Below are 26,465 nucleotides of genomic sequence, written 5' to 3'. Positions count from 1 at the left end.
CCACCCCTTTCCCCCCCCCCCTTTCCCCTCCCCCTTCCCCCCCCTTTTTACCCCCCCCCCCCGGGGGACCCGCGTGGGCGGTCCGGAATATCCCCCCCCTCCCCCCCCCTCCTCCCCAGGCTCTCCCCGTGACGTCACGGGGATTCCCCCCCTCCCCCTACGTCACCGCCCGCCCCCGCCTGGGGAATCCCGCGCCCCCCCCTCCCTTAAAGGGACCGCGCCCTATTTTTAAATGGGGGGGGGGGGTCCCCTCCTCTTAAAGGGCCAGCGACCCCCTCCCCAGTCTCTTAAAGGGCCAGTGTCCATCTCTCCCTTTCTTAAAGGGCCAGCGCCCCCTTCGCCCCTCCCTTAAAGGGCCAGCGTCCCCATTTCCACCCTCTTAAAGGGCCAGCGACCCCCTACTTAATCCCTTAAAGGGCCAGTGTCCCCCTTATCCCCTCCCTTAAAGGGCCAGTGCCCCCATTCCACTTCTTAAAGGGCCAGCGACCCCTCCCCACTTAAAGGGCCAGTGCCCCTCTACCCACTTAAAGGGCCAGTGTCCTCATTTCCCCTCTCTTAAAGGGCCAGCGACCCCCTACTTAGTCCCTTAAAGGGCCAGTGTCCCCCTTACCCCCTCCCTTAAAGGGCCAGTGCCCCCATTTCCTCTCTCTTAAAGGGCCAGCGACCCCTACTTAGTCCCTTAAAGGGCCAGTGTCACCTTACCCCTCCCTTAAAGGGCCAGTGCCCCCATTTCCACTCTCTTAAAGGGCCAGTGACCCCTACTCAATCCCTTAAAGGGCCAGTGCCCCCATTTCCACTCTCTTAAAGGGCCAGCGACCCCTACTCAGTCCTTAAAGGGCCAGTGTCCCTCTTCCTGCTTTCTTAAAGGGCCAGTGCCCCCTTTCCTTCTCTCTTAAAGGGCCAGCGCCCCCCTCCACTCTCTTAAAGGGCCAGCGCCCCCCTCCCCAATTAAAGGGCCAGCGTCCCCATTTCCTCCCCTCTTAAAGGGCCAGCGTCCCCCTTCCCCTTCCCTTAAAGGGCCCGCGCCCCCCCTCCCCGCTCCCTTAAAGGGCCCGTACCTCTCTGGGGGCGCATCCCGGCGGGCCGAGGTGGAAATGGGGCCCGGCGGGGGCCCGGGGACCGTTATAGAGGGGGGGGGGGAGGGGGGGGGGGAGGCCCCGCCCCGGAGGGAAACGCCACCGGCGTCGCCGCGGTGACATCGGGGGAGGGGGGGGGGGAAGGATGGGGGGGGGGGGCGGGGCGCGGGGGGGCCCCCGTGGGACCTGTGGGGGGGGGGGAGGGGTTCCCCCGGGGGTTATGTCACGGGCGGGGGCCGCCCCCGCGTGACGTCAGCGGAGCCTTTTGGAGAAGTGCCCCCTCCCCCCCCCCCCCCCCCAAAAAAAAAACACCTCCCATCCCTCCCTAAGGGGGTGCGCTGGCCCTTTAAGGGCTTCCCCCCCCCCTCTTCCCCCCCCCCCCAAAACGATCTCGGGGACCCCCCCGCCCACGAACTCTCTGGGGGGGGGGTCCCTGGGGGGATTTGGGGGGTCCCTGGGGGTGTTTGGGGGGTCCCTGGGGGTCATTGGGGGTCGCTGGGGTCATTGGGGGTCCCTGATGGGATTTGGGGGGTTTCTGGGGGGTCATTGGGGGTCTCTGGGGGTCCCTGGGGGTCCCTGGTGGGATTTAGGGGGTCCCTGGGGGTAATTGGGGGGTTTCCTGGGGTTATTTGGGGGGTTTCTGGTGGGATTTGGGGGTTCCTGGGGGTGTTTGGGGGGTCCCTGGGGGTCATTGGGGGTCGCTGAGGTCATTGGGGGTCCCTGATGGGATTTGGGGGGGTTCCTGGGGGGTTTTTAGGGGTCCCTGGGGGTCCCTGATGTGATGTGGGAGGTTTCTGGGGGGTCTTTGGGTATCTGGGGGGTCATTGGGGGTCCCTGATGGGATTTGGGGGGTTTCTGGGGGGTCATTGGGGGTCTCTGGGGGTCCCTGGGGGTCCCTGGTGGGATTTAGGGGGTCCCTGGGGGTAATTGGGGGGTTTCCTGGGGTTATTTGGGGGGTTCCTGGTGGGATTTGGGGGGTTCCTGGGGGGTCATTGGGGGTCTCTGGGGGTCATTGGGGGTCCCTGGGGTCATTGGGGGTCCCTGATGGGATTTGGGGGATTCCTGGGGGGTCCCTGGTGGAATTTGGGGGTCCCTGGGGGTAACTGAGGGACTCAGGAAGGATTAGGGGGTCACTGGGAGGGGTTGGGGGGGTCCTTGGGGGTAATTGAGGGTCCCTGGGGGGATTTGGGGGGTTCCTGGGGGGCCTTTGGGGGATCCCTGGTGGTAATTGGAGGTCATTGGCGTCATCGGGGATCCCTAGTGAAATTTTGGGGGGGGCCATGGGGATCATTAGGGGGTCCCTGAAGGGATTTGGGGGAGTACCTGGGGGTCATTGAGGGTCTCTGGTGGTATTTGGGGGTCCCTGGGGGCAATTAGGGGTCCCTGGGGGTCATTGGGGGTCTCAGGAGGGATTTGGGGGTCACTGGGGAGGGGTTGGGGGGGGTCCCTGAGGGTCATTGGGGGTCCCTCGTGGGATTTAGGGGGTTTCTGTGGGTATTTTGGGGGTCCCTAGGGGCAGTTGGGGGGTCTCTAGGTGCATTTGGGGGTCTCTGGAGGGATTTGGGGCATCCCTAGGGGTACTTTGGGGTCTCTGGGGGTATTACGGAGTCCTTGGGGGATATCTGGGGGGAAGCTGGGCCGTTTTGGGGGGGTTAAAGGCATTCTTTAGGTATTTTGGGGGTCTCTGGAGGTATTTAGGGGGGAACTGGGGGAGTCAGGGTGAAATGTGCTGGGGTCCCCGAAAGGTTTTTTGTAGGGTCCCTGGTGGTATTTGGAGGGTTTTTGAGATCTCTGGGGGCATTGGGGCTCCCTGGGGCATTTATTTGGGGTCCCTGGGGGTATCTGGGGGGCTCTTGAGGTATTTATTTGGGGGGGTCCCTGGTGGCACTTAGGGGATGTTGGAAGATCCCTGAGGGTAATTGGGGTCCCTGGAGTATTTGGGGTACCTGGGGCATTTTTTTCGGGGGGGTCTTGGGGGCATTTGGGGTCCCTGAGGGAAGCTGGGGGGTCCCTGGGGGTATTTGGATGGATTTTAGGGGTCCCTGGGATTATTTCGGGCCCCTAGGGCATATATTTGGGGTTCCTGGGGCAATTTCGGCCAATTTGGGGTCTCTTTCAATCCCCCTAGGAACTGTGCTTGGTCCCGCCCCCCGGTGCACATGGCTCCGCCCCCTTCCCCCCAGGCTCCGCCCCCACCCTGTGCCTGCAACACCCCCTGGGCCATCATTAGTGATCCCTGGGCCAATTTGGGTAATTAATTTGGGGTCCACACCCCATCTCCACCCCCCTCCCAGTTTAGGCCCCGCTCCCAGCACCAGTTCCACAAAGCTCTCCCAGTATAGCACTGGGGAACTCAGTGCGTCCTCCCAGTATAACCCAGTGAAACCAAGAGCCCTCCTCCTCATCTAACCCAGTGCCAACCAGTGCAACCCACTGCCCTCCTCCCAGTATAACCCAGTTATAACCTCGGAATGGTTGAGGTTGGAGGCCATCTGGTCTTGATGGGCCTCTGTTGGTCTCTTTCCAGTATGTCCGGGTCTCTCTTGGACTGGGGGGCCCAGAACTGGGCCCAGTACTCCAGGTGGGGGGGTTCCTCTTAAGATTGTTCTTGGGGTTCTTTTTGAGGTTCTTATCGAGGTTCTTGGGGTCCTTCTTGGGGTCCTTCTTGGGGTTCTTCTTGGGGCTCTTCATGAGGTTCTTTTTGGGCATCTTATCGAGATTCTTCTTGAGGTTCTTCATGAGGACCTTTTTGGGGTTCTTCTTGGGGTTCTTATCAAGGATCTTTCTGGGGTTCTTATTGAGATTCTTCTTGGGGCTCTTATCAGGGTTCTTCTTGAGATTCTTCTTGGGGTTTTTCATGAGGTCCTTCTTGAGGACCTTCTTAGGGTTCTTCTTGGGGTTCTTCTTGAGGTCCTTCTTGGGTTTTTCATGACATTCTTATTGACATTCTTCTGGAGGTTCTTCATGAGGTCCTTCTTGGGGTCCTTCTTGGGGTTTTCATGACATTCTTATTGACGTTCTGAAGGTTCTTCATGAGGTCCTTCTTGGGTTTCTTCTCAAAGTTCTTCTCCATCCACCCCCAGGCAGAGCTATGTGCTCTCCAGCTGCTCATTCACACAGAGGCCACCACGTCGGGGTTGGGGCAGGAGCCTTCCTCCCTCCACTTTCCCCCTTCCCCTTCTCCAGCGGCCGTGCTGACCTCAGTGGTGGGGACGGAGGCTGCCATCTTCTCACAGCGGTCGGGGGCTCTACGTTTGACACCGCGCCACATCCTGAAATGCTCTCGTAAATCCTCCTCCCCTTGGTGGCAGGGCTCTTCTAAGATGGCCACCTCCTGCGCAGCTCTTGAGATGTCACACGGCAAAAAAAAAAAACAAACAAAAAACCAAAAACAACAAAAAAAATCATGAAAGGGGAAGGAGGAGGATGGGGGCTTGTTATGAAAGTGTCCCAACCACCCGCGATGCGCAGAGGCCCTGCTTCCCAAAATGCGGCCAAAGAGCACTTGCTGATGGGAAGTGGAGAAAGATTGCTCTCTCATTGCTTCTGCGTGGCCTTTGCTTTCATTTTAACCTTTTATTTATTTTTAACCTTTTTTTATTATTATTATTCATTTTATTTAAATTATCCTTATCTCAATGCATGAGCCATATTTCCCCTATCATATTTTCTCCCCCCCCACCCCTTCCTCCTTTGAGCAAGCAGCGTAATGGGCCTAACCTCTTATTTATTTACTTGTTATTTTTTTTTTTTTTTAATTTTTCCCCTTTAATTATATTGTCCTTATCTCAATGCGTGAGTCTTTTTTTCCCCATCACATTTTCTCCCCCATTTCCTTTGAGCGAGCGGCGTGGCGGACCTCAGCTGCCCACCAGGGTGAAACCACCACATCTCCACAGCCTCTGCTATCCGAGCCTCCATCTGCATCGTGGCCTCCACTCTCTCAGGAATTTTCTCCAAAATCCACTGGTCTACGGTGTTGGTCATAACAAGGAACATGCCGAGGACAGAAGATCAACCATTTTCTTTGAAATCCACAACGCATCTTCTGCACAAGCAGCTCCAGACCTGGCTTCTCCACTTAAAGGGGAGCTTGGCCTTCCCCGATATCAGAAGGAGGTAGGACATTTCAAAAATTCTTTTGTCTGTGAAGAAAAACTGAGAAATTTGGGGTTGTTCAGCCTGGAGAAGAGAAGGTTCCAGTGAGACCTTGTAGAGACCTTCCAGTATCTGAAGAGGCCAACAGGAAAAGGGGTTTTAAACTAAAAGAAGGGAGATTTAGATTTGATATTCAGAAAAAATTCTTCACTCTGAGGGTGGTGAGGCACTGGAACAGGTTGCCCAGAGGGGTGGTGGGTGCCCCATCCCTGGGTGTATTCAAGGCCAGGTTGGTCGGTCCCTGGGCAACCTAGTTTGATGGGAGACGTCCTTGTCCATGGTGGGGGGGCTTAGAACGGGGTAGGCTTTGAGGTCCCTTCCAACCCAAACTGTTCTGTGGGCCCAGGTCAGTCAACTGTGCTCATTAGAATCCCCTAGAATTCATTAGAGGTCTCTAGCACTCGTTAGAGGCCTCTAGAGTTTGTTAGAGGCCTCTAGCACTTATTAGAGGCCTCTGATGCTCGTTAGAGACATCTAGTGCTTGTTAAAGGCCTCAAGAGCTCATTAGAGGCCTCTGGAGTTCATTAGAGGCCTCCAGTGCTCGTTAGAGTCATCTAGAGTTGGTTAGAGGCCTCTGGAGTTCATTAGAGGCCTCTGGAGTTCGTTAGAGGTCTCTAGTTCTTGTTAGAGCCCTCTAGCACTCATTAGAGGCCTCCGTTGCTTGTTAGAGGTCTCTAGCACTTATTAGGGGCCCCTGGTGCTCGTTAGTGGCCTCTAGCACTCATTAGAGGCTTCTGGTGCTCATTAGAGGCCTCCAGAGCTCATTAGAGGCCTTGAGAGCCTCCTGGGACCCACCCCACCTCGTTCTGGCTTCCCTTCCCTTTGTCCTCGCCCACCGCTCCCCTTCTACCACCCGACCTCAGCTGCTGCCCCCCTCCCAGTACAACCCAGTTGCACCCAGTCCCGCACTGCACTACCCAGTGCCCTCCCCCCCCCGAGGAGGAACCAAAACCAGTGGGTCGCACGGTGCAGGGCGGGGGGGGAAAGGGAAGTGAGAGCAGCACCTGGTGGGACAGGGCACGAAAGCGGTGGGGGGCATGGGGACATGGAGGGGACATGGGTGTGGGGGGACACAGGGACACTGGGGACATGGGGGGCGTTGGGGATATGAGGGGATGTGGGTAGATAGGGATATGGGGACGTGGGGGGACGTTGGGGACATGGGGAGGATATGGGTAGGTAGGGATAAGGGGGGGACTTGAGGGGCATGGGAGGATATTTGGGATGTGGAGGGGATGTGGGGAGACATGGGGGGGAGATGGGGGGGATATGGGGACATGGGGGACGTTGGGGGGGATGTGGGTAGGTAGGAACATGGGGACATGGGGGGATATTGGGGACATGGATGGGATGTGGGCAGACATGGGGGACACGTGGGGGGATGTAGGGATATGGGGACGTGGGGGGGGCGTGGGGGGACATAGGGTTATGGGGACATGGGGGGACATGGGGATATGGGAGGATGTGGGGAGACGTGGGGGGACATAGGGATATGGGGACGTGGGGGGGGACATGGGTAGATAGGGATATGGGGACATGGGAGGATATTTGGGACATGGGGGGGAAGTTGGGGGATGTGTGGGGAGACATAGGGACATTGGGGACATGGGGGAGACATTGGGGACATGAGGGGACGTGGGTAGATAGGGATATGGGGACATGGGGGGGGGACTTGGGGACACTGGGGGCATGGGGACCCGGTTGACGTAGATGTTGGGGACAGGTGCCACCGCCGCCCCCCCCCCCCCCCCCATGGTGTGTGACAGGAGCCCCCCACCGCCCACGTCAGCGTTGACATGAAGTGATACCAAAACTTCCTTTTTCCACCCCAAAAAGGAGAAAGCAGCCGAGGATGACCGAACCAGCGGACGGGATGGCACGGTGAGGGGGTAACGGGGCCCACGCAGTCCTGTCCTGTCCCTGTCCCCAAATCCTCACCTCCCTGTCCCTTTCCAGTTGTACACTGGGTTATACTGGGAGGTGGGGGTGCACTGGGTTATACTGGGTGGCACTGGGTTATATGGGAGGAGGGCAGTGGGGTGGCACTGGGTTATACTGCATAGCACTGGGTTATTTGGGAGTGGGGCACTGGGATATACTGGGAAGCAGTGGGGTATACTGGGAGGAGGTAGTGGGTAATAGTGGGAGAAGGGTGGGGTGGCACTGGATTATACTGGGCAGCACTGGGTTATATGGGAGGAGGGCAGTGGGGTGGCACTGGGTTATACTGCATAGCACTGGGTTATTTGGGAGTGGGGCACTGGGATATACTGGGAAGCAGTGGGGTATACTGGGAGGGGGTAGTGGGTAATAGTGGGAGAAGGGAGGGGTGGCACTGGATTATACTGGGCAGCACTGGGTTATACTGGGCAGAGGGCAGGGGAGGTAATACTGGGTTATACTGCACAGCAGTGGGTTATTTGGGAGTGGGGCACTGGGATACACTGGGAAGCAGTGGGGTATACTGGGAGGGGGAACTGGGTAATACTGGGAGAAGGGAGGGGTGGCAATGGATTATATTGAGCAGCACTGGGTTATACTGGGAGGAGGGCAGGGGAGGTAATACTGGGTTATACTGCACAGAAGTGGGTTATTTGGGAGTGGGGCACTGGGATACACTGGGAAGCAGTGGGGTATACTGGGAGGGGGTAGTGGGTAATAGTGGGAGAAGGGTGGGGTGGCACTGGATTATACTGGGCAGCACTGGGTTATACTGGGAGGAGGGCAGTGGGGTGGCACTGGGTTATACTGCACAGCAGTGGGTTATTTGGGGAGAGGGGCACTGGGTTATACTGGGGGGGCAGTGGGGTATACTGGGAGAGGGTGCTGGGTTATGCTGGGAGAAGGGTAGTGAGAGGGCAGTGGGTTCTACTGTGAGGGTTCACTGGCTTATACTGGGTTGCACTGGGTTCTTCTGCGTGGCACTGGGTCCTACTGGGAGGGGTCACTGGGTTATACTGAGCAGCACTGTTTTATACTGGGTAGCACTGGATCCTACTGGGAGGGATCACTGGGTTTTCCTGGATGGCATTGGGTCATCCTAAGAAGGGTTACTGGGTTATACTGGGCAGCACTGTTTTATACTGGGCATCACTGGGTTCTACCGGGAGGGATCACTGGGTCATCCTGGGAAGGGTCACTGGATTATAGTGGGTGGCACTGGGTCTTACTGGGAGGGGCCACTGGGTTATCCTGGAACTGATCACTGGATTATACTGGGTGGCACTGGGTCCTACTGGGAGGGGTCATTGGGTTATCCTGGGCAGCACTGGTTTATACTGGGTGGCACTGGGCCCTACTGGGAAGGGCCACTGGGTTATCCTGGAACTGATCACTGGATTATACTGGGTGGCTATGGGTCCTACTGGGAGGGGTCACTGTGTTATACTGGGCATCACTGGGTCCTACTGGCCCCGCCCCCAACCCTCCTATCTCCCCCCAGGCCCCGCCCCTCCCGCTCCTCCTCCTCCTCCTTCCTCCCGCTCCTCCTCCTCCTCCCCGCCCGCCACCCCCTGGCCCTGCTGGTGGCGGTGGCGGTGACGGCGACGCTGCCTCCGCCCGCGCTCCCCTACGGCTTCCGCAACTGCATCGAGGCCGCCTGGGACCCGGGACTCTTCCGCTGCATCCAACGCTACCTGGAGTCCCCGGGGCCGGCCGTGTCCGACCTCCCGCCCCGCACCTACGCCCTCAACCTCTCGCACAACGCCCTGCGCCTCCTGCCGCCGGCCTCCTTCGCCCGCCTGCCTCGCCTCCGCACCCTCGACCTGGCCTACAACCGCCTGCAGACCCTCGCCCCCGGCGCCTTCGACGGCCTCGGGGAGCTCTCGGCCCTCGACCTGTCCTACAACCGCTTGGCCGCCTTGGACGACGGCGTCTTCGCCGGCTTGGGCAACCTGTCGTCGCTGTGGCTGCGGAGGAACCCGCTGGGCTCGGTGTCCCCGGGGGCCTTGGCGCCCTTGGTCAACCTCCGCTGCTTGTCGCTGCGGGGAGGGCGGCTGGAGGGGCTGGGGGCGGTGGCGGAGGCGGTGAAGGGGCTGGGGAGGCTGCGGACCTTGGACCTGTGCTGCAACAACTTGACGGCGCTGGGGCCGGGCCCGCCGCTGCCGGCCTCGTTGGTCAACCTCCATCTGTGCAACAATTCGCTGGGGGGGCTGCTGGGGGCCAGCCCGGCCACCCTGCGGCACGTGCGGACCCTCGACCTCTCCTACAACGGCATCGCGCGGGCCGAGGCCTTCGCCCCGCTCCGCCTGCGCAACCTCAGCCTCCTCCACCTCTCCGGCAACCCCTTGGACGTCTTCCGCCTGCTGGAGGTCTCCGACGTCCGCCCCCACAGCCTGGATTTCTCCGGGTTGACGCTGGGGAAAGGCGGGGTGGAGAAGGTGTGCCAGAAGCTGAAGGGCCCCCGGGCCTTGCGGAGGCTGAAGCTGCAGCACAACGGCTTGCAGAAGCTGCCGAACGGCACGCTGGCCTCCTGCCCCTTGCTGAAGGAGCTGGACCTGTCCTACAACCGGCTGCGGTGGGTGGGCTGCGTGGGCCCTTTGCTGCGGGGGGAGCAGCGGAGGGAGCTGGAGGCCTTGACGGTGGAGCACAACCTCCTGCAGCGGCTGCCTTCCTGCGGGAAGGTGGCGGAGCTGCCGCGCTTGGCCAACATCTCCTTCCGCTACAACCGCATCCTGACCATCGGGCCCGGGGCCTTCGCCTACGCCCCGGCCCTGCGGGTCTTGAAGCTCAACATCAACAGCTTGGCCCGGCTGGACCGGGAGGCTCTGAGGGGGCTTGGCAACCTGACGGAGCTGCGGCTGGACAACAACCTCCTGACCGACCTCTACCAGGGCTCCTTCGTCGACCTCGGCAGCCTGCGCACCCTCAACCTGCGCAACAACCGCGTCTCCGTCCTCTTCCCCGGCGTCTTCAGGGGCTTGGCCAGCCTCCAGACCTTGGACCTGGGGGGCAACAACCTGCGCCACTTGGCCTCCCGCTCGCTGCTGGGGGTGCCCGTCCTGAGCAAGCTGTACCTGGACCGCAACCGGCTGCTGGAGGTGCGCAGCGAGGTCTTCGCCCCGGTGCAGGCCACCTTGGGCGTGCTGGACCTGCAGGCCAACAACCTGCAGTACATCACGCAGCGGCAGCGGCAGCAGCCCCCCTTCCGCAACCTCAGCCGCCTCTACGACCTGAAGATGCAGGCGCAGCAGCCCTACGGGCTGAAGGTGCTGCCCCACCGCTTCTTCCAGGGGCTGGTGGGGCTGCGGTCGCTCTCGCTGTCGCAGAACAAGCTGTTGGCCATCCCCGCCGACGTCTTCCAGGATTTGGGCCAGCTGACGTTCCTGACGCTGGCGGACAGCAGCAACGGGATGCAGGACCTGCCCGACGGCGTCTTCAGGAACCTGGGCAACCTGCTCACCCTGGACCTGGAGAACGTGGGGCTGCACTCGCTCACCCTGGAGGTCTTCGGCAACCTCAGCCGGCTGCGGGTGCTCAAGCTGGCCAAGAACGAGCTGAAGACCTTCAACTACAGCGTGGCCAGCCGGCTGCCCTCCCTGCGCTACCTGGACCTGCGCAAGTGCCCGCTGAGCTGCACGTGTGACAACACGTGGCTGCAGAGCTGGCTGAACAACAGCCGCGTGCAGGTGGTCTACCCCTACAACTACACCTGCGGCTTGCGCCACCACGCCTACGTCCACAGCTTCGACACCCGCGTCTGCTTCCTGGACCTGGGCTTCTACCTCTTCACCGGGACGGTGCCGGTGGTGCTGCTGCTGCTGGTGGTGCCCGTGGTCTACCACCGCGCCTACTGGCGGCTGAAGTACCACTGGTACCTGCTGCGCTGCTGGGTCAACCAGCAGTGGCGGCGGGAGGAGGAGCGCTACGTCTACGACAGCTTCGTGTCCTACAACTCGGCCGACGAAAGCTGGGTGCTCCAGGAGCTGGTGCCCGAGCTGGAACGCGACTCCTTCCGGCTCTGCCTCCACCACCGCGACTTCCAGCCGGGCCGCAGCATCATCGACAACATCGTGGACGCCGTCTACAACAGCCGGAAGACGGTGTGCGTGGTGAGCCGCAGCTACCTGCGCAGCGAGTGGTGCTCCATGGAGGTGCAGCTGGCCAGCTACCGGCTGCTGGACGAGCGCCGCGACGTCCTGGTGCTGGTGCTGCTGGAGGACGTGGGTGACGCCGAGCTGTCCGCCTACCACCGCATGCGGCGGGTGCTGCTGCGCCGCACCTACCTGCGCTGGCCCCCCGAGCCCCCCGCCCAGCCCCTCTTCTGGGCGCGGCTGAAGAAGGCGTTGAGGTGGGGAGAAGGGGGTGAGGGGGAGGAGGAGGAAGGCTTGGGGGCGGGGAGGCGCGGGGAGAAAGAGGAGCAGGCGTAGGTGGGGGGGATAACTGGATATAGGGTGGGGGAGAACCAGGTGGAGGGTGGAGGACGCCAATTGGTGGTGGGGGGGGGGTCAAGAGTTGGTCATAGGGTGGAGAACCATCCATGGGGTGGAGGTCAACAACCAACCACAGGGTGGAGAACCATCTATAGGGTGGAGAACCATCCATGGGGTGGAGGTCAACAACCAACCATAGGGTGGAGAACCATCTATAGGGTGGAGAATCATCCATATCATGGAGAACCATCCATAGGGTCAAGAAAAACCATCCATAGGGTGGAGGCCAACAAGTGGCCATAGGGTGGAGAACCAACCATAGGATAGAGGTGAAGGAGAACCAACCATAGGGTGGGGAATCATCCATATGGTGGAGAACCATCCATAGGGTCAAGAAGAACCATCTATAGGGTCTAGAAGAACCATCCATAGGGTTGAGAAGAACCGTCCATAGGGTGGAGGCCAACAACCGGCTATAGGGTGGAGAACCAACCATAGGGTGGAGAACCAATCATAGAGTGGAGAATCATCCATAGGGTGGAGAACCAGCCATAGGGTTGAGAAGAACCAGCCATAGGGTGGAGGAGAACCTGGCCATAGGGTGGAGGAGAACTGGCTATAGGGTGGCGAACAGCTGCCTGTAGGGAAGCCCACAGTAGGGCCGTTCTCACCCCAAACCAACTGTTCCCCTCCAAACAGACCCCAAAAAGCTTTATCTGATCCCAGCCTGCTGGTTCCCCTCCCGTCAGGCCCATCAAGATTTTTATCACGCCAAAACACCGTGCTCCTCTTCCAAAGGACCCACGCGTGGCTTTTCTCAGCCCCAAATACCAGGCTCACCTCTGAAATGACCTTTTCTCGCTCCAAAGCCCCTGTTGCTGTGCTAGAGGACCAAAAAAATATCTTTTCTTACCCCAGATGGCCAGGCTCTCCTCAAAAAGAACTGAAAACTGGCTTTTCTCATCCCCAAAAGCCTGTTCCCCTTCTGAAGGATCTAAAAATGGCTTTCCTCATCCTAAACCACCAGGTTCCTCTTAAAAGACACAACTATTGCTCTTCTCACCCTAAACTGCCATGTTCTTCTCCAAATGGACTCTGACACAACTTTTCTCACCCCAAAATGCCACGTGCCCCTCTAAAACATTCTGAAAGGGGCTTTTCTCACCCCAGACCACCAGCTCGTGTACCTAACAGACCCCAAAAAGGCTTTTCTCACCCCAGACGGACTCTTCCCCTCCAAAAGGACCCCAAACCAGTTTTTCTCACCACAAACCACCAGGTTTCCCTCTGAAAAGACCCCAGAATGGCTTTTCTCACCCCAAAGAGCCTGTTGTCACCCCAAAGGACCCCAAAAGTGTTATTTTTCTCCCCCGTAAAGCAGGGCTTGAGAGGCAGTTCCCCCATGCTGCCCTGGGGCATTGAAGCCTCTGTTGTAAGGAGGGGGGGGGGTCCCAATAAATCAAGGATCCCCCTGTTCTGCTTGTCCCTTGCTATGTCCACAAGTGTGTGTGTGAATTTTGGGGAGGACATTTTTGGGGATAAGGTACATTCAGGAAGCACGTGGGGAGGGTCCCCAGTGTCCCCAAGGACTCCTCGCCACCGTGGCAAAGCCTGGCTGCAAAATGGGGGGAAAACCAAGGTTTTTGAGCAAAGGGTGGGATGAAAGGGGAGCATCCAGGAACCCGTAGGCTCTCCCAGACCCTCCTAATATTTCCAGGGCCCCCCAGAACGACCCACTTTCCCTCTGGGAACCCCTCGTTATCCTCAGCCTCCCCAAGAATCTTCCGGAATACCCTTCAGTACCTCTATTTGCCCCCCAGAACCCCATATTCCTCTCAGACTCCCTCAATAACCCCAGAGCTCCCCCAGGAGCCCCCCAGGGCCTCCCCAGAGCCCTCCATTTCCCCCAATCCCCCATTTCCCCCCCCTCAGACCTCCTCCTGCAATATCCCCAGAACCCCTCCCCCCACCCCAAGCATCCCCCAGGACCCCATCAGGGCCTCATTTCCCACCCCAGTATCCTTGGGACCCTTCATTTCCCCCCAAATCTCCCCCCACCATCCTCCAAGGCCCCCATTTTTTCCCCCAGAGTCCCCACTTTTCCACACCAGAATGCCCATTTCCCCTCTCAGACCCATCCAAATATCCCCAGAACCCCCTGGGACCACCCCAAGATCTAGCCCTCACTTTCCTCTAATTACCCCAGAACCCACCCAGGGAACCCCAAAACCCCCCATTACTTTTCTAGGACCACCATTTCCCCACCAAATATCCCCAGAGCTCCCAGTTCCCACCCAGAACCCCAATTTCCCCACTAATATCTCCAGGGAGATATAGTTCTATATATATATAATAATAATAACTAGGGATTGTTTGGTTTTATCCCCTTCCCACAAACCCACCATGTGCCTACAGTGGTGGAAACAGCCACTGGGTGCCTGGAAACATGTCCCGTGCCCCATTTCACCAGGAATTCTATCCTGGGCCTCATAAAGTAGGTCTTATGGTGTCAAGGCACCCCGGAAAGAATTGAGTCAGATGATGGGGCTCATTTCCAAAACAACCTTATAGACACTGGGGTCAAAGGGCACGGTATTGAGTTGATATTGCCAGGGAAAATCGAGGGATACAATGGGTTGTAAAAGACTACACTGAAGGTGCTGGGACATGCAAAAATTGGGATATACAGCTGGCAAAGGTCACCTGGTTTATCAACACGAGGGGATCATCCAACTGAGCTGGACCTGCCCAATCAAACCCGTTACATACTGTAGAAGGGGATAAAGTTCTTGTAGTGCACGTAAAAAAACATGCTGGGGAAGGGAGTCTGGGATGTGCCTGCCTCAGGCAAACGAAAACCCATTTTTGGGATAGGTTTTGCTCAAGAACATGGGTTTCCTTGGTGGGTGATGCAGAGGAATGGGGTGGTCCGATGTGTACCTCAAAGGGATTTAATGTTGGGTGGGGACAGCCCATGAGTTAATGGGCTGATGTTAATTACTGTATAATACCGAATGTCATCACCACTATGATTGCTCTACGTCACATCAGTGGCATGACGGTAAGAATAACCCGGGTTAATTAAAAAGTGATGCTGACCAGAAATGGACATGTTCAGCGGTGATGGAACCAGGGCTGGTTTCAGCATGAAATGATCCAGAATCATCTACGGGATATCTACTGTCAAGAATAATCCATGGGACAACTCATAGATTAAGAGAATGATATCTGTGTATATCAAAGGATGAGTAACTTATGAGGAAGAGGACGAGTAACTGTATTGGGAAGAGTAAGACCTGAGCATGACATAGATGTTATGGAAGAAGGGGTGGATAATTTCCTGCTTTTGGCTGGGTTAGAGTTATTTTCCTTCCTAGTAGCTGGTGTGGTGCTGTGCTCTGGATCTGGGGACAGAGCCAGGACAGCTGACCCCAAGTGTCCAAAGGGATGTTCCATACCATATCGCATCACGATCAGCTCCCCAGCACAGCTCTGTGCAGCTGAAGCACAGAATCATACAATCACTGAGGTTGGAAAAGACCTCTAAGATCTCCTGGTCCAACCCTTAACCTACCACTAAACTCTACATCTACGTGTTTCTTGAAGACCTCCAGGGATGGCGACTCAACTGATTCCCTGGGCAGCCCATTCCAATGCTGCACCACCCTTTCGGTGAAGAAATGTCCCCTAATAACCAATCTAAACCTCCCCCGGTGCAACTTGAGGCCATTTCCTCTTGTCTTATCACTTGGTGCTTGGGAGAAGAACCCAATCCTCACCCCACGGAAACCTTTAAGGTAGTTGTAAAGTACAAGAAGGTCTTGAGCCTTCTCTTCCCCAAGCTAGACAACCCCAGCTCTCTCAGCAGCCCTGTTCCCCAGACCCTTCACCAGCTTCGTTGCCTTTCTTTGGACGGGCTCCAGCCCCTCCATGTCCTTCTTGGAGTGAGACAAGGGCAGCGGTTGAAGGAATCTCTCTGCGGCCGCCTGTATTGAAGGAGTTGTGCTGCTGCCACCTCGTGTTGAAGGAACCACATTGCTGCCACCTCGAGTTGAAGGAATTACGCTGCTGCCACCTTGTGTTGAAGGACTTACGCTTCTGCCCCCTCCAGTATTTTTTTTTGGGAATTGCCTTTTCAGTAGATCGGATTGACTCTCCTTCGTCTTTATTTATTAGCAATTCATACGATGGACAGCTCGAGCTGCGTGCCTCCTGGGAGGTACCGCTGTTACATTTGGTTCCTTCTTTTTATGATTTATTTTTATTTTTATTCAGTATATTTTATCATTTGTATGATAACTCCACCCTGACATAGTTCCAATCCATACTGGCCCTTTTAACCAATCTAGTTTTTGGAGTCCGGGGTCTTTCTCCGTGATTTTTCCCTTCAAATTCTTGGGTGGCACCTTGGTGTTCCCCAGGGGCCAGTACTGGGTCCAGTGTTAATTTATTCATCAGAGACCTGGATGATGGAACGGAGGGCACCCTCAGCAAGTTTTTGGATGACATCAAGCTGGGAGGAGTGGCCGATACCCCAGAGGTCCGTGCTGCCATTCAGAGGAACCTCAACAGGCTGGAGGGTTGGGCGAAGGGGAACCTCATGAAGGTCAACAAGGGCACGTGCAGGGTCCTGCCCTGCAGAGGAATAACCCCAAGCACCAGTACAGACCACTGAAACTGGCCACCCACAGAGGTTTCGGAGTCTCTTTCCTTGGAGATACTCAAAGCATGTATAGATGCAGTCCTGGAAATCCTGCTCCTGCTAATGATGCTTGAAGGGCTTGGACTGGACTCTTCCAGTCCTAATTATTGGGTGATTCTGTAATGACAAACAGCTTTACTGAGAATTTTTCTGTGGGACACCATGCTGGTTTGGGTCCTGGAGCCCATGTAGCAGAGCCTCGGGTTGTAAGGGTTTTTAGGGTTAGGGCTTTAGGATTTTTAGGGTTAGGACTGTAAGGGATTTTAGGGTTAGGGTTGGAAGGGTTTTTAGGGTTAGGGCTTTAGGGTTTTTAGGGTTAGGGTTGTAAGGGATTTTAGGGTTAGGGCTTTAGGGATTTTAGGGGGAAGAGCCAAGTAGCCTGCCTCTCTTGCTGAGTCTACGCCCAGCACAGCAGCCAGCAGGATGGGGTTGTGCCTGTGTGATCCCATTCCCTCCCGCTCCTGCCCCTCCTGGCCCATTTCCTCCTGGGTACCAGCTCATGAAGGCATTTTCAGCGGGTCAAAGCATGTCACCTCCTCCTGCTGCACAGGAGCTGCTCTCCTGGGCCAGGCTAAAGCACCTTTGAGTCGCAGACCTCTCATCAGCACTGACTTCTTGCGTGAGCTGCTGGAAATTGTCTAAGAAGCAAGGAAAGCCCAGACGGGTTTTGTTTCCCTCTGGAGGAGGGGAACAAATTTTTTTCCTGCTGGAGGTTATGGGACTGTGGCTCTGTGCTGGGGTGCCGAGGACCTGCTGAGCCTGCTTGCTGTCACTTTGCTTTACCTTCTTTGATCCCGTTGGAAAACTTGCCACCACCCAGAGGAACAGCATGGTTGTGGGAAGCAACACAACCTGACCACCTGCAGCCCCTTCTCCAGGGACATCCGTGTGATCTGTGGCTGTTGTAGGAGTTCAGGGCAACCACAGGGAATTTCAAGTGGCTCAGACCATGTCCTTAGATCCCAGCTATGGCTCTTCATTGAAGGGGACGTGAGTCATTCCTCAGGCTCCCTTCCCTGCAACCTCTGTGTCTCTGCTGCCTGTCATTGGACTACAGAGCCCTAATTAGCCCAGGTAGTTTTCCACTTAGCCCTTTGGGTGACGATCTGAAGCTGCATTTGCTGCCCACCCCTAGAAACGGGCTGTCTGTGAATAATCCCTGTGCTCTCCTGGGTTCAGACATCAGCATCTGACACGAGTCCTGTCACATGCTGGACACCCCTGAGCAGATATGTCCTGACCAGTCCCATCTCCAGTGGCTCTGGGCACCCACAGATAAGAGCTGAATCCATCCCAAAATTCCCTATAAAATCACCCGATGATCTCATCTGCACATGGAGAACACAAGGTTAACAGCAGGCCCTGTTAGGGTGCAATTTCTTGGGCGTATTCTTGACTCCATCAAATGGAAAAAAGTCTCAAACTTCAGACACAGCACTGAAGACATCCCCTTTTATTACAGAGAGGTGGAAAAGGAGTACAGCTCTGACATAAATACATTTAAAGATGGCTTCTGGGACAGAGGGACTGGGCTTGTGCCTCTGGAGGAGTGAGACAAATCCAGACATTCATGCCCAAACAGGGTAGTCAGAGAAAAATGTCCAAAGCACAAGAAAACAAACAAACAAACTGCAACAACAACAAAAAATGTGCATAAATGTGGGTGGCTTAGTCCTGCTGAAGTACTGCCAACAGAATCAGTTTTTTCAGGGAATCCTTCAGCTCCTGGTTCCTCATGCTGTAGATGAAGGGATTCAGCGTTGGAGGCACCACCGAGTACAGGACTGCCACCACCTGATCCAGGGATGAGGAGGAGATGGAGTGGGGTCTCAGGTAGGCAACTGTGCCAGTGCTGATGAACAGGGAGACCACAGCCAGGTGAGGGAGGCACGTGGAAAAGGCTTTGTGCTGGCCCTGCTCAGAGGGCATTCTCAGCACAGCCCTGAAGATTTGCACATAGGACAGCACAATGAGAACAAAACACCCCAAAGCTAAACAAAGACTAACTGCAATGACCCAAAGTTCCCTGAGGTAGGCATCCGAGCAAGAGAGCCTGAGGATCTGGGGGACTTCACAGAAGAACTGGTCCAGGGCATTGCCTTGGCAGAGTGGTATGGAAAATGTATTGGCCGTGTGCAGCACAGAATAGAAAAAACTTCCACCCCAGGCAGCTGCTGCTGTTTTCATACAAGCTCTACTGCTCATAAAGGTCCCGTAGTGCAGGGGCTTGCAGATGGCAACGTAGCGGTCATAGGCCATGACGGTGAGAAGGGAATATTCTGCTCCAAGCAAGAAGAAGAGAAAAAAGACTTGGGCAACGCATCCTGAATAGGAGATGGTCCTGGTGTCCCACAGGGAATTGGCCACGGCTTTGGGAACAGTGGTGGAGATGGACCCCAGGTCGAGGAGGGCGAGGTGGAGGAGGAAGAAGTACATGGGGGTGTGGAGGCGGTGGTTGCAGGCTATGGCTGTGAGGATGAGGCCGTTGCCCAGGAGGGCAGCCAGGTAGATGCCCAGGAAGAGCGCGAAGTGCAGGAGCTGCAGCTCACGTGTATCTGCAAATGGCAGGAGGAGGAACTCTGTGGGGAAGCTGCTGTTGGACATTTGCTGGCTTTGGGTGTATTAGTCTGTCCATTGAGAAATTTAAAGAGGAATTTTAGATAGTGTTTTCTGAGCAAAACCTAAACCAAATTTCCCTGAAACCTTCTCAGCAAGAATCACAGTCTTTTCCCTGTGAAGAATACATGCTACATCTTGTAAAATATTTAGTTTTTATTTTTATTTTTATTTTATTTTTTTCCCTAGGGATACAATAATTATCAGGTTAATCCTCTGTGTCCTCTGTGGGCTTCGGAAGTGTCAGTACTACCCTGCTGTATATAGTAAAGAATATCAGGGACTGATCCATTACAATTCTCCTTACTGTCCTTCATGGCAGCAAAACAGAAGCATAGACTCCTGAGAGTGCCTTTCATTTAGATAGTGCAGGCGCTGGTGCTCCCCATCAAGAATCTCCCCCAAAGATGGCCTGGGGGTGCTGTGGACCTCTTAGCAGCCTGCCCCAGGCAGCAGCCTCTGGGCACCAGCAGGACCCTGCCTGTCCTGCCTGTTTCAGGGGGCTCCGTCCACCCACAGCTTCTCCCCGCAGTGCCCTGGGCAGTTCCCTGGGCAGGCTGAGTGCTGAGCCTGGCAGGCGGCAGAGACCCTGCCCTGGCACACAGCCCCTGGGCCAAAGCAGGGACCCTGCTCTGCACCACAGCCCTGGCCTCCCCTGCCTGTACTCTGGCTGCACAGCCTGCAGCTGGCCCTTAAAGAAGGAACCCTCATGTCCTGTCCCTCTGACAGCTTTGGCAGGTAGTCCCTGCTCTGGACCTTGTTCTTCTCCTATCTTAGGAACTCTTAAGTGTCCTCCAGAAAGATCCCATGTGCTGTGGGGTGTGCCAGCAAATCTGCAGATGGCACCAGGAACAACAGCTGTGTTGCCCTGCAACCAGAGACTTACCCTGTTCAGGGCTCTGAAGATTTCTCCCGCAGTGAGCTCTCAGCATCCCCCCTCCACACTGCCTTTAACATCTCCCTCCCTTCTCTCAGCTGCCCTTGTCCCCTGCAGGCAGTGCCCCCAGCCCTGCTGCTGTGCTGTGCAGAGGAGCTGCTCCTGGGCAGAGCTGTCTCTCAGCAGCACTGCCCGCTTGCCAGGAGCTCCCCTTGGGCCCAGGAGCCCGGCCCAGCTCAGCAGCACAGGGAGCTCTTGACAAGTCCCTGGGCCTCCAGGGGAAAAAAACTTTGAATCACACTGATGTAATCACTGCTCTTCCTTCTGGCAGCTAGAGAGAGACACCTACTTCCAGTTATATTTTTTCTCCTAAATCAAAATAAGAGTTCATTATGGGAATCATTTTTCCTGACCTTTTATTAGTTAGGACACCCACAAATTGACTGAGAGCTGTATTCTGTTTCTTCCAAGCACTTGTTAACGTTGAGGAGAAGGAATCTTTTTCACAGCAAATGAAATCCCTCTGTCTACACAGACTACACAACCAATTGTTGGCCAGCAAGCTCATGGAATCATAGAATGTTTGGGGTTGGAAGGGACCTTAAGGTCTAGTTCCAGTCACTCTTAAATGGGCAGAGTCACTTCCCTCTAGATCAGTTTGCTCAAGGTTTCATCCAACCTGACATTGGACTCTACCAGGAGAGAGCATCCACCACTTCTCTGGGCAACCTCTTCCAGTGTCTCACCACCCACTGCGTGAAGAGTTTCTTCTTTATATCTGATCTAAATCTACTCTTTTCTAGCTTAAAAGCACTGCCCCTTGTCCTATCATTACACTCCCTGATAGAGTTTCTCCAGCTATTTCTCCAATCTTTCTCTCCCTGTTCTGTTAAGAGAGAGGAGGGAGAGAGTGGCTGTGTGGTGCTTGGCTACCTCCTGGGGATAAAGCACAACACATCTGGGGCACAAACCTAACCAACAAGTGATAAAGGAGGCAGTGAAGGGAGCCAGACCTGGTCAGTCACACTGACTGGTGAGAGCATGGGAGAGAGAGAAAATGCTTTTTCCAGCGAGGTTATCTCACCAGGAATCTTGTCAGTTGGGAAACCAAGGGAAAACAGGGAATACTAGTAAAAGGGAATGTCCAATGACGAGAGGCTGAAGAAACTTGGTTTGTCTAGTGTGGAGAAAAGAAGGCTGAGGAGCGACCTCATTGCTTTCAGCCACTGTCTTAGGAGGGCAAGTGGAGAGGGAGCTGATGACCTCTTCTCACTGGGAACTGATCAGAGAAAGTGTGGGAATGGCACATAGATGCACCAGGGGAGGTCCAGATTGGAGAGTAGGAAAAATTTCTGTACTGTGAGGGTGGTCAAACACTGGAATAGGATTCCTTGAGACCTGCTTGTAGTTCTAGGCCTGTCAATGTTCAAGAAGCATTTGGACATTGCCCTCATTGACATGCTGTAACTTTTGTTTAGCTCTGAAGAGGTCAGGTAGTTGGACTAGATGATCTTTGAAGGTCTCTTCCAACTAAACTACTCTGTTCTAGTCTAGTCTAGTCTAGTCTAGTCACTACACATGTGGGTAGGCCCCATTTATGTATTGGAAGACCACAATAATATCTCCTGGAGTCTTCTTTTCTTCAAGGTAATCCCATCTCTCTCAGCTGCTCTTCACAGGTGTATTTGGTGTGCACGGCATGCTTTTGGTAGTCAGGTGGTAGGCTGCAGGGGGTTGCTGGATGGTGAAGAACATCAGTTTGAACACTTTGGGTTAGCTCTCCTGGCTGTGTCCCATCACCATGTCCTGCACAATTCCAACCTACATGGCATGGGGTACAGTATGAGAAACAGAAACCCTTGATGCTTTGTAGACACTCTCCATGACTGTTTCTAAACACTCTCAAAAACATTTACCCTCTGCACTAACATACCTTATCCCTGGAGAACCACAGTGCAACAGCTGTCTGGAAGAGTGTTTTGTTTTCATCTTTCCTTTAACATGTGACCGAGTCTTAGAAGATGGAAGAGGCTACAAAAGTCTTTGTTTGGAAAGCAAAATTGAGGCTAAATGAGTCTGGAACATAAATAAAAAGATATGCATTTATTGAGCTATTTAAACAACACTAAACTTTTTGTTTGTTTGTTTTACTGATGGTGTGGAGAATGTTAGGAAACATGGCATTTGCCTTTTCAAGTAATACTTCTTGGAGCTAGGATGGACATTCTGCTACTCACCAGGAATGATCCAAGATGACCAGGAGTGGCCTCGCAAGGACATCAGGGAGCTCTCTCTGCTGTCATGGGTGAATCCCGTCAGGTCCCATAGATATGTGTATCCCATTTGGTCAAGTATGCCCTGATCTGATCCACTCCCACCAAGTGTACATCTTCCTTCCAGACTCTCCCCATTCTTCGTGACTAGGGATTCCTGAAGGGCAGTCTTGCCAGTACTGACTGACGTGAAAAAGGAATTCAACACCTCTTGTCTTTTCCCTGTCCTGTATCAACAGATCCTGGGCCTCATTCAGCAGTGGGTCCACATATAACAGAACCTTTCTTTTGTCACCTGTGTACTTCTAGAAGCAATTTTTACTGCCTTAGACATCCTTGTCCTAATTCCACTGGAGTTGTGCTTTAGTTTTCCGATATTCTTCCTTACATGCTCAGACAAGGCCTTTGTATTCCTCTCAGGGTATCTGTTCTTGTTTCCACCTTGTCTATGCTTCTTTTCTGCGCTGGAGTTTGGTGAGAAGCTTCTGGTTCATCCATGCAGGCCTCTTGCTGTTTTTACCTGAGTTTGTTTTTCTTGGGTTGGACTGCCCTTGATGTTGGAGGGGGTGGTCCTGGAATATTAACCACCTTTCTTGGACTGCTCTTCAATACAGGGCCTTACTCCAAAGGACTCTTCCAAGCAGATATTGAAGGGGCCAAAGATGGCTCTCCTGAAGAGCTATGCTGCCCTCCCACAGGATCAACTCCACCATGGTCCATGCAGGGAACATTGTTAACTTATCCTGAGCTTACCATGAACCACAGCCCCCAGATCCCTTTTTTTCAGAGGTATGCTCCATCCACTTGTCCCTCAGTCTATATGTACATTCAGGAATACATGGTCTGATGTACAGAATCTGGCATTAGTTCTTATTGAATTTTATATTGTAGCAACTGACCAATGTTCTGATCTATCAAGATGTTTCTGTAAGGCCCCTCTACCCTCAAGGCAATTGATAGAGCTTCCTAATTTACTAGATGTAGGGCAGTCCACTCATGTGCCTAAGCTCTCAAACACCTTTTAGAAAGTACTGTCTCTAAATTACCACTTCTCCATTAATCTACTCCCAATTTTGGGGAGGAGAGAGACATGTTAAAGGGGAGGTTTATATTATTTAGCTAAATGACAAGGGACAGCTCCCAGGTGAGTGACAAGGCACAAATGGAGGCCACATTTTTAGGCAGTCTGCACTGACAAAACTCTAATACCTACATTCCCAGTCTCTGAAGTCCTAACTTAAAGGATTACCGCTAAGACAGACACCTTTGTGCACCTCAAATGTCAAATGGTGTTTACATTTGAACAACTCACTGCTCTTCTCTATCTCCTGTAATTACTGTGGGAGTTTAGCCTATATTATTTTTTACATATCTGAGCAGAGGTGAAAGAAATCCCAAATTGTGTGGGTTTGTGGCTGATAAGGAAGGTTCTGGGCCCCATTACAGGCCTAGGACATCAAACTCAGAATGAGATGCATCAATTGACTCCCTGTGATCACTTCCTTCAGCATGGGAAAATGTGATCCCTGCCAGTCACATTCTGGGTGTCCTGCCTAAAAGTGGAAGAAGACAAGGTGATTCTTTGATGAATCTTCTCCCAGTAGGAGAAATGACACTGCTGGAAGTAAGTGTCTCTCCCCAGCTCAGAGAGGGAACATCAGGGATTGCTTCAGCCTGATTCAAAATCATTTCCCTGGAGTTCCCTCGTGTCAAGAGCTCCCTATGCTGCTAAGCTGGGCCAGGCTCCTGGGCCCAAGGGGAGCTCCTGGCAAGCGGGCAGCACTGCAGAGAGACAGCTCTGCCCAGGAGCAGCTCCTCTGCACAGCACAGCAGCAGGGCTGGGGGCACTGCTTGCAGGGGACAAGGGTGGCTGAGAGAAGGGAGGGAGATGTTAAAGGCAGCGTGGAGGGGGGGATGCTGAGAGCTAATGTCGTCTACCTGTAAAGCTATCACTGCTCAGAGAAGACGATGGTAGTGGACACCTCTAGAGGTCCCTTCTGACTCAGGGGAGAAGGGGCTGGACTGTGCAGTCAGAGTGTATGACAATCCTGTGTTTTGAGGCCTTTCTGGTGTTTGTAATCCCTGCTTCTCAAGGTTACCCAGTGAGTGGGGTAATTCTCAAAACAATGTTCTTCCCCAAGGGAACCTGGAGTACAGCTGGTACAAGAATACTACTGAAAACTTCCCAGAAACTCTACCAGGCATTCCAGAATAAAGAAATCACAAACTTGTGATCACAAATAAGGAGATCGGTTCCAGGGCCGATGTGTTCTGTAGCGGAGAGGGCATTGATGCAGGCAAGGCTCTTTCCTGCACTGAGGCCACTCGGGAGCAACCAGGAGCCAGAAAGGACAGCAGGAAGAGGTTCTTCACCAAGAGGGTGGTTGCATACTGGAACAGGCTCCCCAGGGTCGTAGTCACTGCACCAAGCCTGTCTGAATTTAAAAAGCGATTGGACTGTGCACTTAGTCACATGGTCTACACTTCTGGGCAGACCTGTGTGGTGCAAGGAGTGGGACTTGATGATCCTTCCAACTCGGGATATTCTATGATTTTATGATTCTATGACTTCCTTCTGAAAGAGACAGAGGGTCTGATATGCTGACTGGACCCAGCCCACTGGGAAGTCTGCTGCCTCCCTGTGGCTTGGGTAAAAGGCATTGCCAGGAAAGTCACTCGCCTGGTACAGCTTTCTGACTACCAGCCTTTACTGTTTTGTCAGGCTGGTAATAAGTAGCAAGGAGAAGTCCAAGAGCAATCAAAAGGGACTTTAGGACTTTGGGGTGACTGGTTAAAGAATCAGGGGCACAGGTTGTGTTTGCCTCTGTCCTTCTGATAGGAGGGATCAGTGTTGACAAACACACTCACCATATTAATTTGTGGCTTCGGGACCAGTGCAACTGGCAGAACTTTGTGTTTGTTGATCATGGGAAGGTCTATGCGACACTGGGCCTACTGGCACCAGATGGGATGCGCCCCTCTCAGAGGGGGAGAAGGATTTTTGCCCAGGAGTTAGCGAGGCTGATAGACAGGGCTTTAAACTAGAGTTGAAGGGGGAAAGGGATAAAATAAGGCCCGCCGGTGATAAGCTAAGTGATGGAGTGCAAAACCTTGTCAGATGTCAAGTGGGAGTATCACAAGGCTGACACAAGCAGGTCCAGGAGGTTCCTAAAGCACCGCGATGATAACTTCTTGGTGCAAGTGTTAAGGGAGACAACTAGGAAAGGTGCCCTCCTAGATCTGTTGCTGGAGTATACAGAGAGTTTTGTGGGGGCTGTGGAAATTGGTGGCTGTCTTGGTCATAGTGACCATGAAGTGGTTGAGCTTAAAATTTTTGTGACAGGAGGAAAACTGCTACCAAAACTTCAGCCCTGGATATGGGGAGAGCAGACTTCAGGCTGCTCAGAGGACTAGTTAGCAAGGTCCCCTAGGAAACTGCTTTTGAAGGTGTCGGCATCCATCAGTGCTGGTCAGTCTTTAAACACTGCATCCTAAAAACACACGTAGTCAAGAAGGTGGGGAAGAAGGCCAGCTTGGCTGACCAGAGATCTTATTCTGGAGCAGAGGGATGAAAAGAAAGTGTATGGCTGTTGGAAGCAAGGTCAGGCAAAGTGGAAGGACTACAGGGATGCTGTTCGCGTTTGTAGGGAGAAGATTCCTGTGGCCAAAGCCCAATTAGAGTTGAAGCTGGCCACATCTGTGGGTGACAATAAAAAGTTTTCTTTTAAATATATGAATAGAAAAAGGAGGACCAGAGAAAATATAGATCCTCTACTTGATGGGGAAGGTCACTTCACAGACAAGGACATAGGAAAAGCAAAGATGTTTAATGCCTTCTTTGCCTCCATCTTCAATGCCGAGGATGGGCTTCAGGACCCTGGGTGCCCTGAGCTGGAGAACCGTGACAGTGGGAATGATAAACGCCCAACTGACCCTCAAAGTGTGTGTGATTTGCTGCTACACGTGGATCCATTCAAGTCCATGGGTGTCCTGGTTTCAGTTAGGACAGAGTTAATTTTCCTCCTAGTAGCTGGTAGAATGCTATGTCTTGGCTTAGGATGAGAAGAGTGCTGATAACACCCTGATGTTTTAATTGTTGCAGAGCAGTGCTTATACTAAGCCAAGGACATCTCAGTTTCTTGCTCTGTCCTGCCAGCGGGCAGGCTGGGGGTGCAGCAAGAGCTGGGAGGGGACAGACCCAGGACAGGTGACCCAAACTAGCCAAAGGGGTATGCCATACTATCTGACGTCATGCTAAACAACATATAGGGGTGGCTAGCTGGGGGAAGGGGTGGGACTGCTCGGGGTTAGGCTGGGCATTGGTCAGTAGGTGGTGAGCAGGTGCATTGTGCATCACTTGTTTGTACACATTATTATTAGTAGTGCTATTAT

At 54.2% G+C, this 26,465-nt stretch overlaps 2 protein-coding genes and 1 long non-coding RNA gene across 4 annotated transcripts; 2 read left to right on the top strand and 1 right to left on the bottom strand.

Annotated features, from left to right (window-relative positions):
• Window positions 1-4,917: 4,917 nt before the first annotated feature.
• Window positions 4,918-11,602, top strand: LOC311428296 (uncharacterized protein; the record flags this gene model as incomplete). The annotated part of the gene is made up of 3 exons (XM_084539820.1): window positions 4,918-5,195; window positions 7,071-7,115; window positions 8,677-11,602. The coding sequence occupies exons 1-3, from the start codon at window positions 5,074-5,076 to the stop codon at window positions 11,600-11,602; spliced, it is 3,093 nt and encodes a 1,030-aa protein (XP_084395946.1). The 5' UTR covers window positions 4,918-5,073.
• A 45-nt stretch (window positions 11,603-11,647) lies between these two features.
• On the top strand, window positions 11,648-13,079 carry LOC311428300. Of its 2 annotated transcripts, none has more exons than XR_014687635.1 (2): window positions 11,648-11,723; window positions 11,787-13,079. It is a non-coding gene; the product is annotated as an uncharacterized lncRNA (long non-coding RNA). The 2 variants fall into 2 exon arrangements; XR_014687636.1 differs by having other exon boundaries at window positions 11,658-11,742.
• A 4,896-nt stretch (window positions 13,080-17,975) lies between these two features.
• Window positions 17,976-18,911, bottom strand: LOC311428295 (olfactory receptor 14A16-like; the record flags this gene model as incomplete). Its single annotated transcript, XM_084539819.1, has 1 exon — window positions 17,976-18,911. One exon carries the CDS (start codon window positions 18,909-18,911, stop codon window positions 17,976-17,978), a length of 936 nt encoding a protein of 311 aa, XP_084395945.1.
• Between the last annotated feature and the right edge of the window lie 7,554 nt (window positions 18,912-26,465).

Source organism: Aythya ferina (genome assembly GCF_964211825.1).
Source record: "Aythya ferina genome assembly, contig: HAP1_SCAFFOLD_37, whole genome shotgun sequence".
NCBI lineage: Eukaryota > Metazoa > Chordata > Aves > Anseriformes > Anatidae > Aythya > Aythya ferina.
Note: the sequence above shows the minus strand (reverse complement) of the source record. Positions and strands in the feature narration are given on the sequence as shown.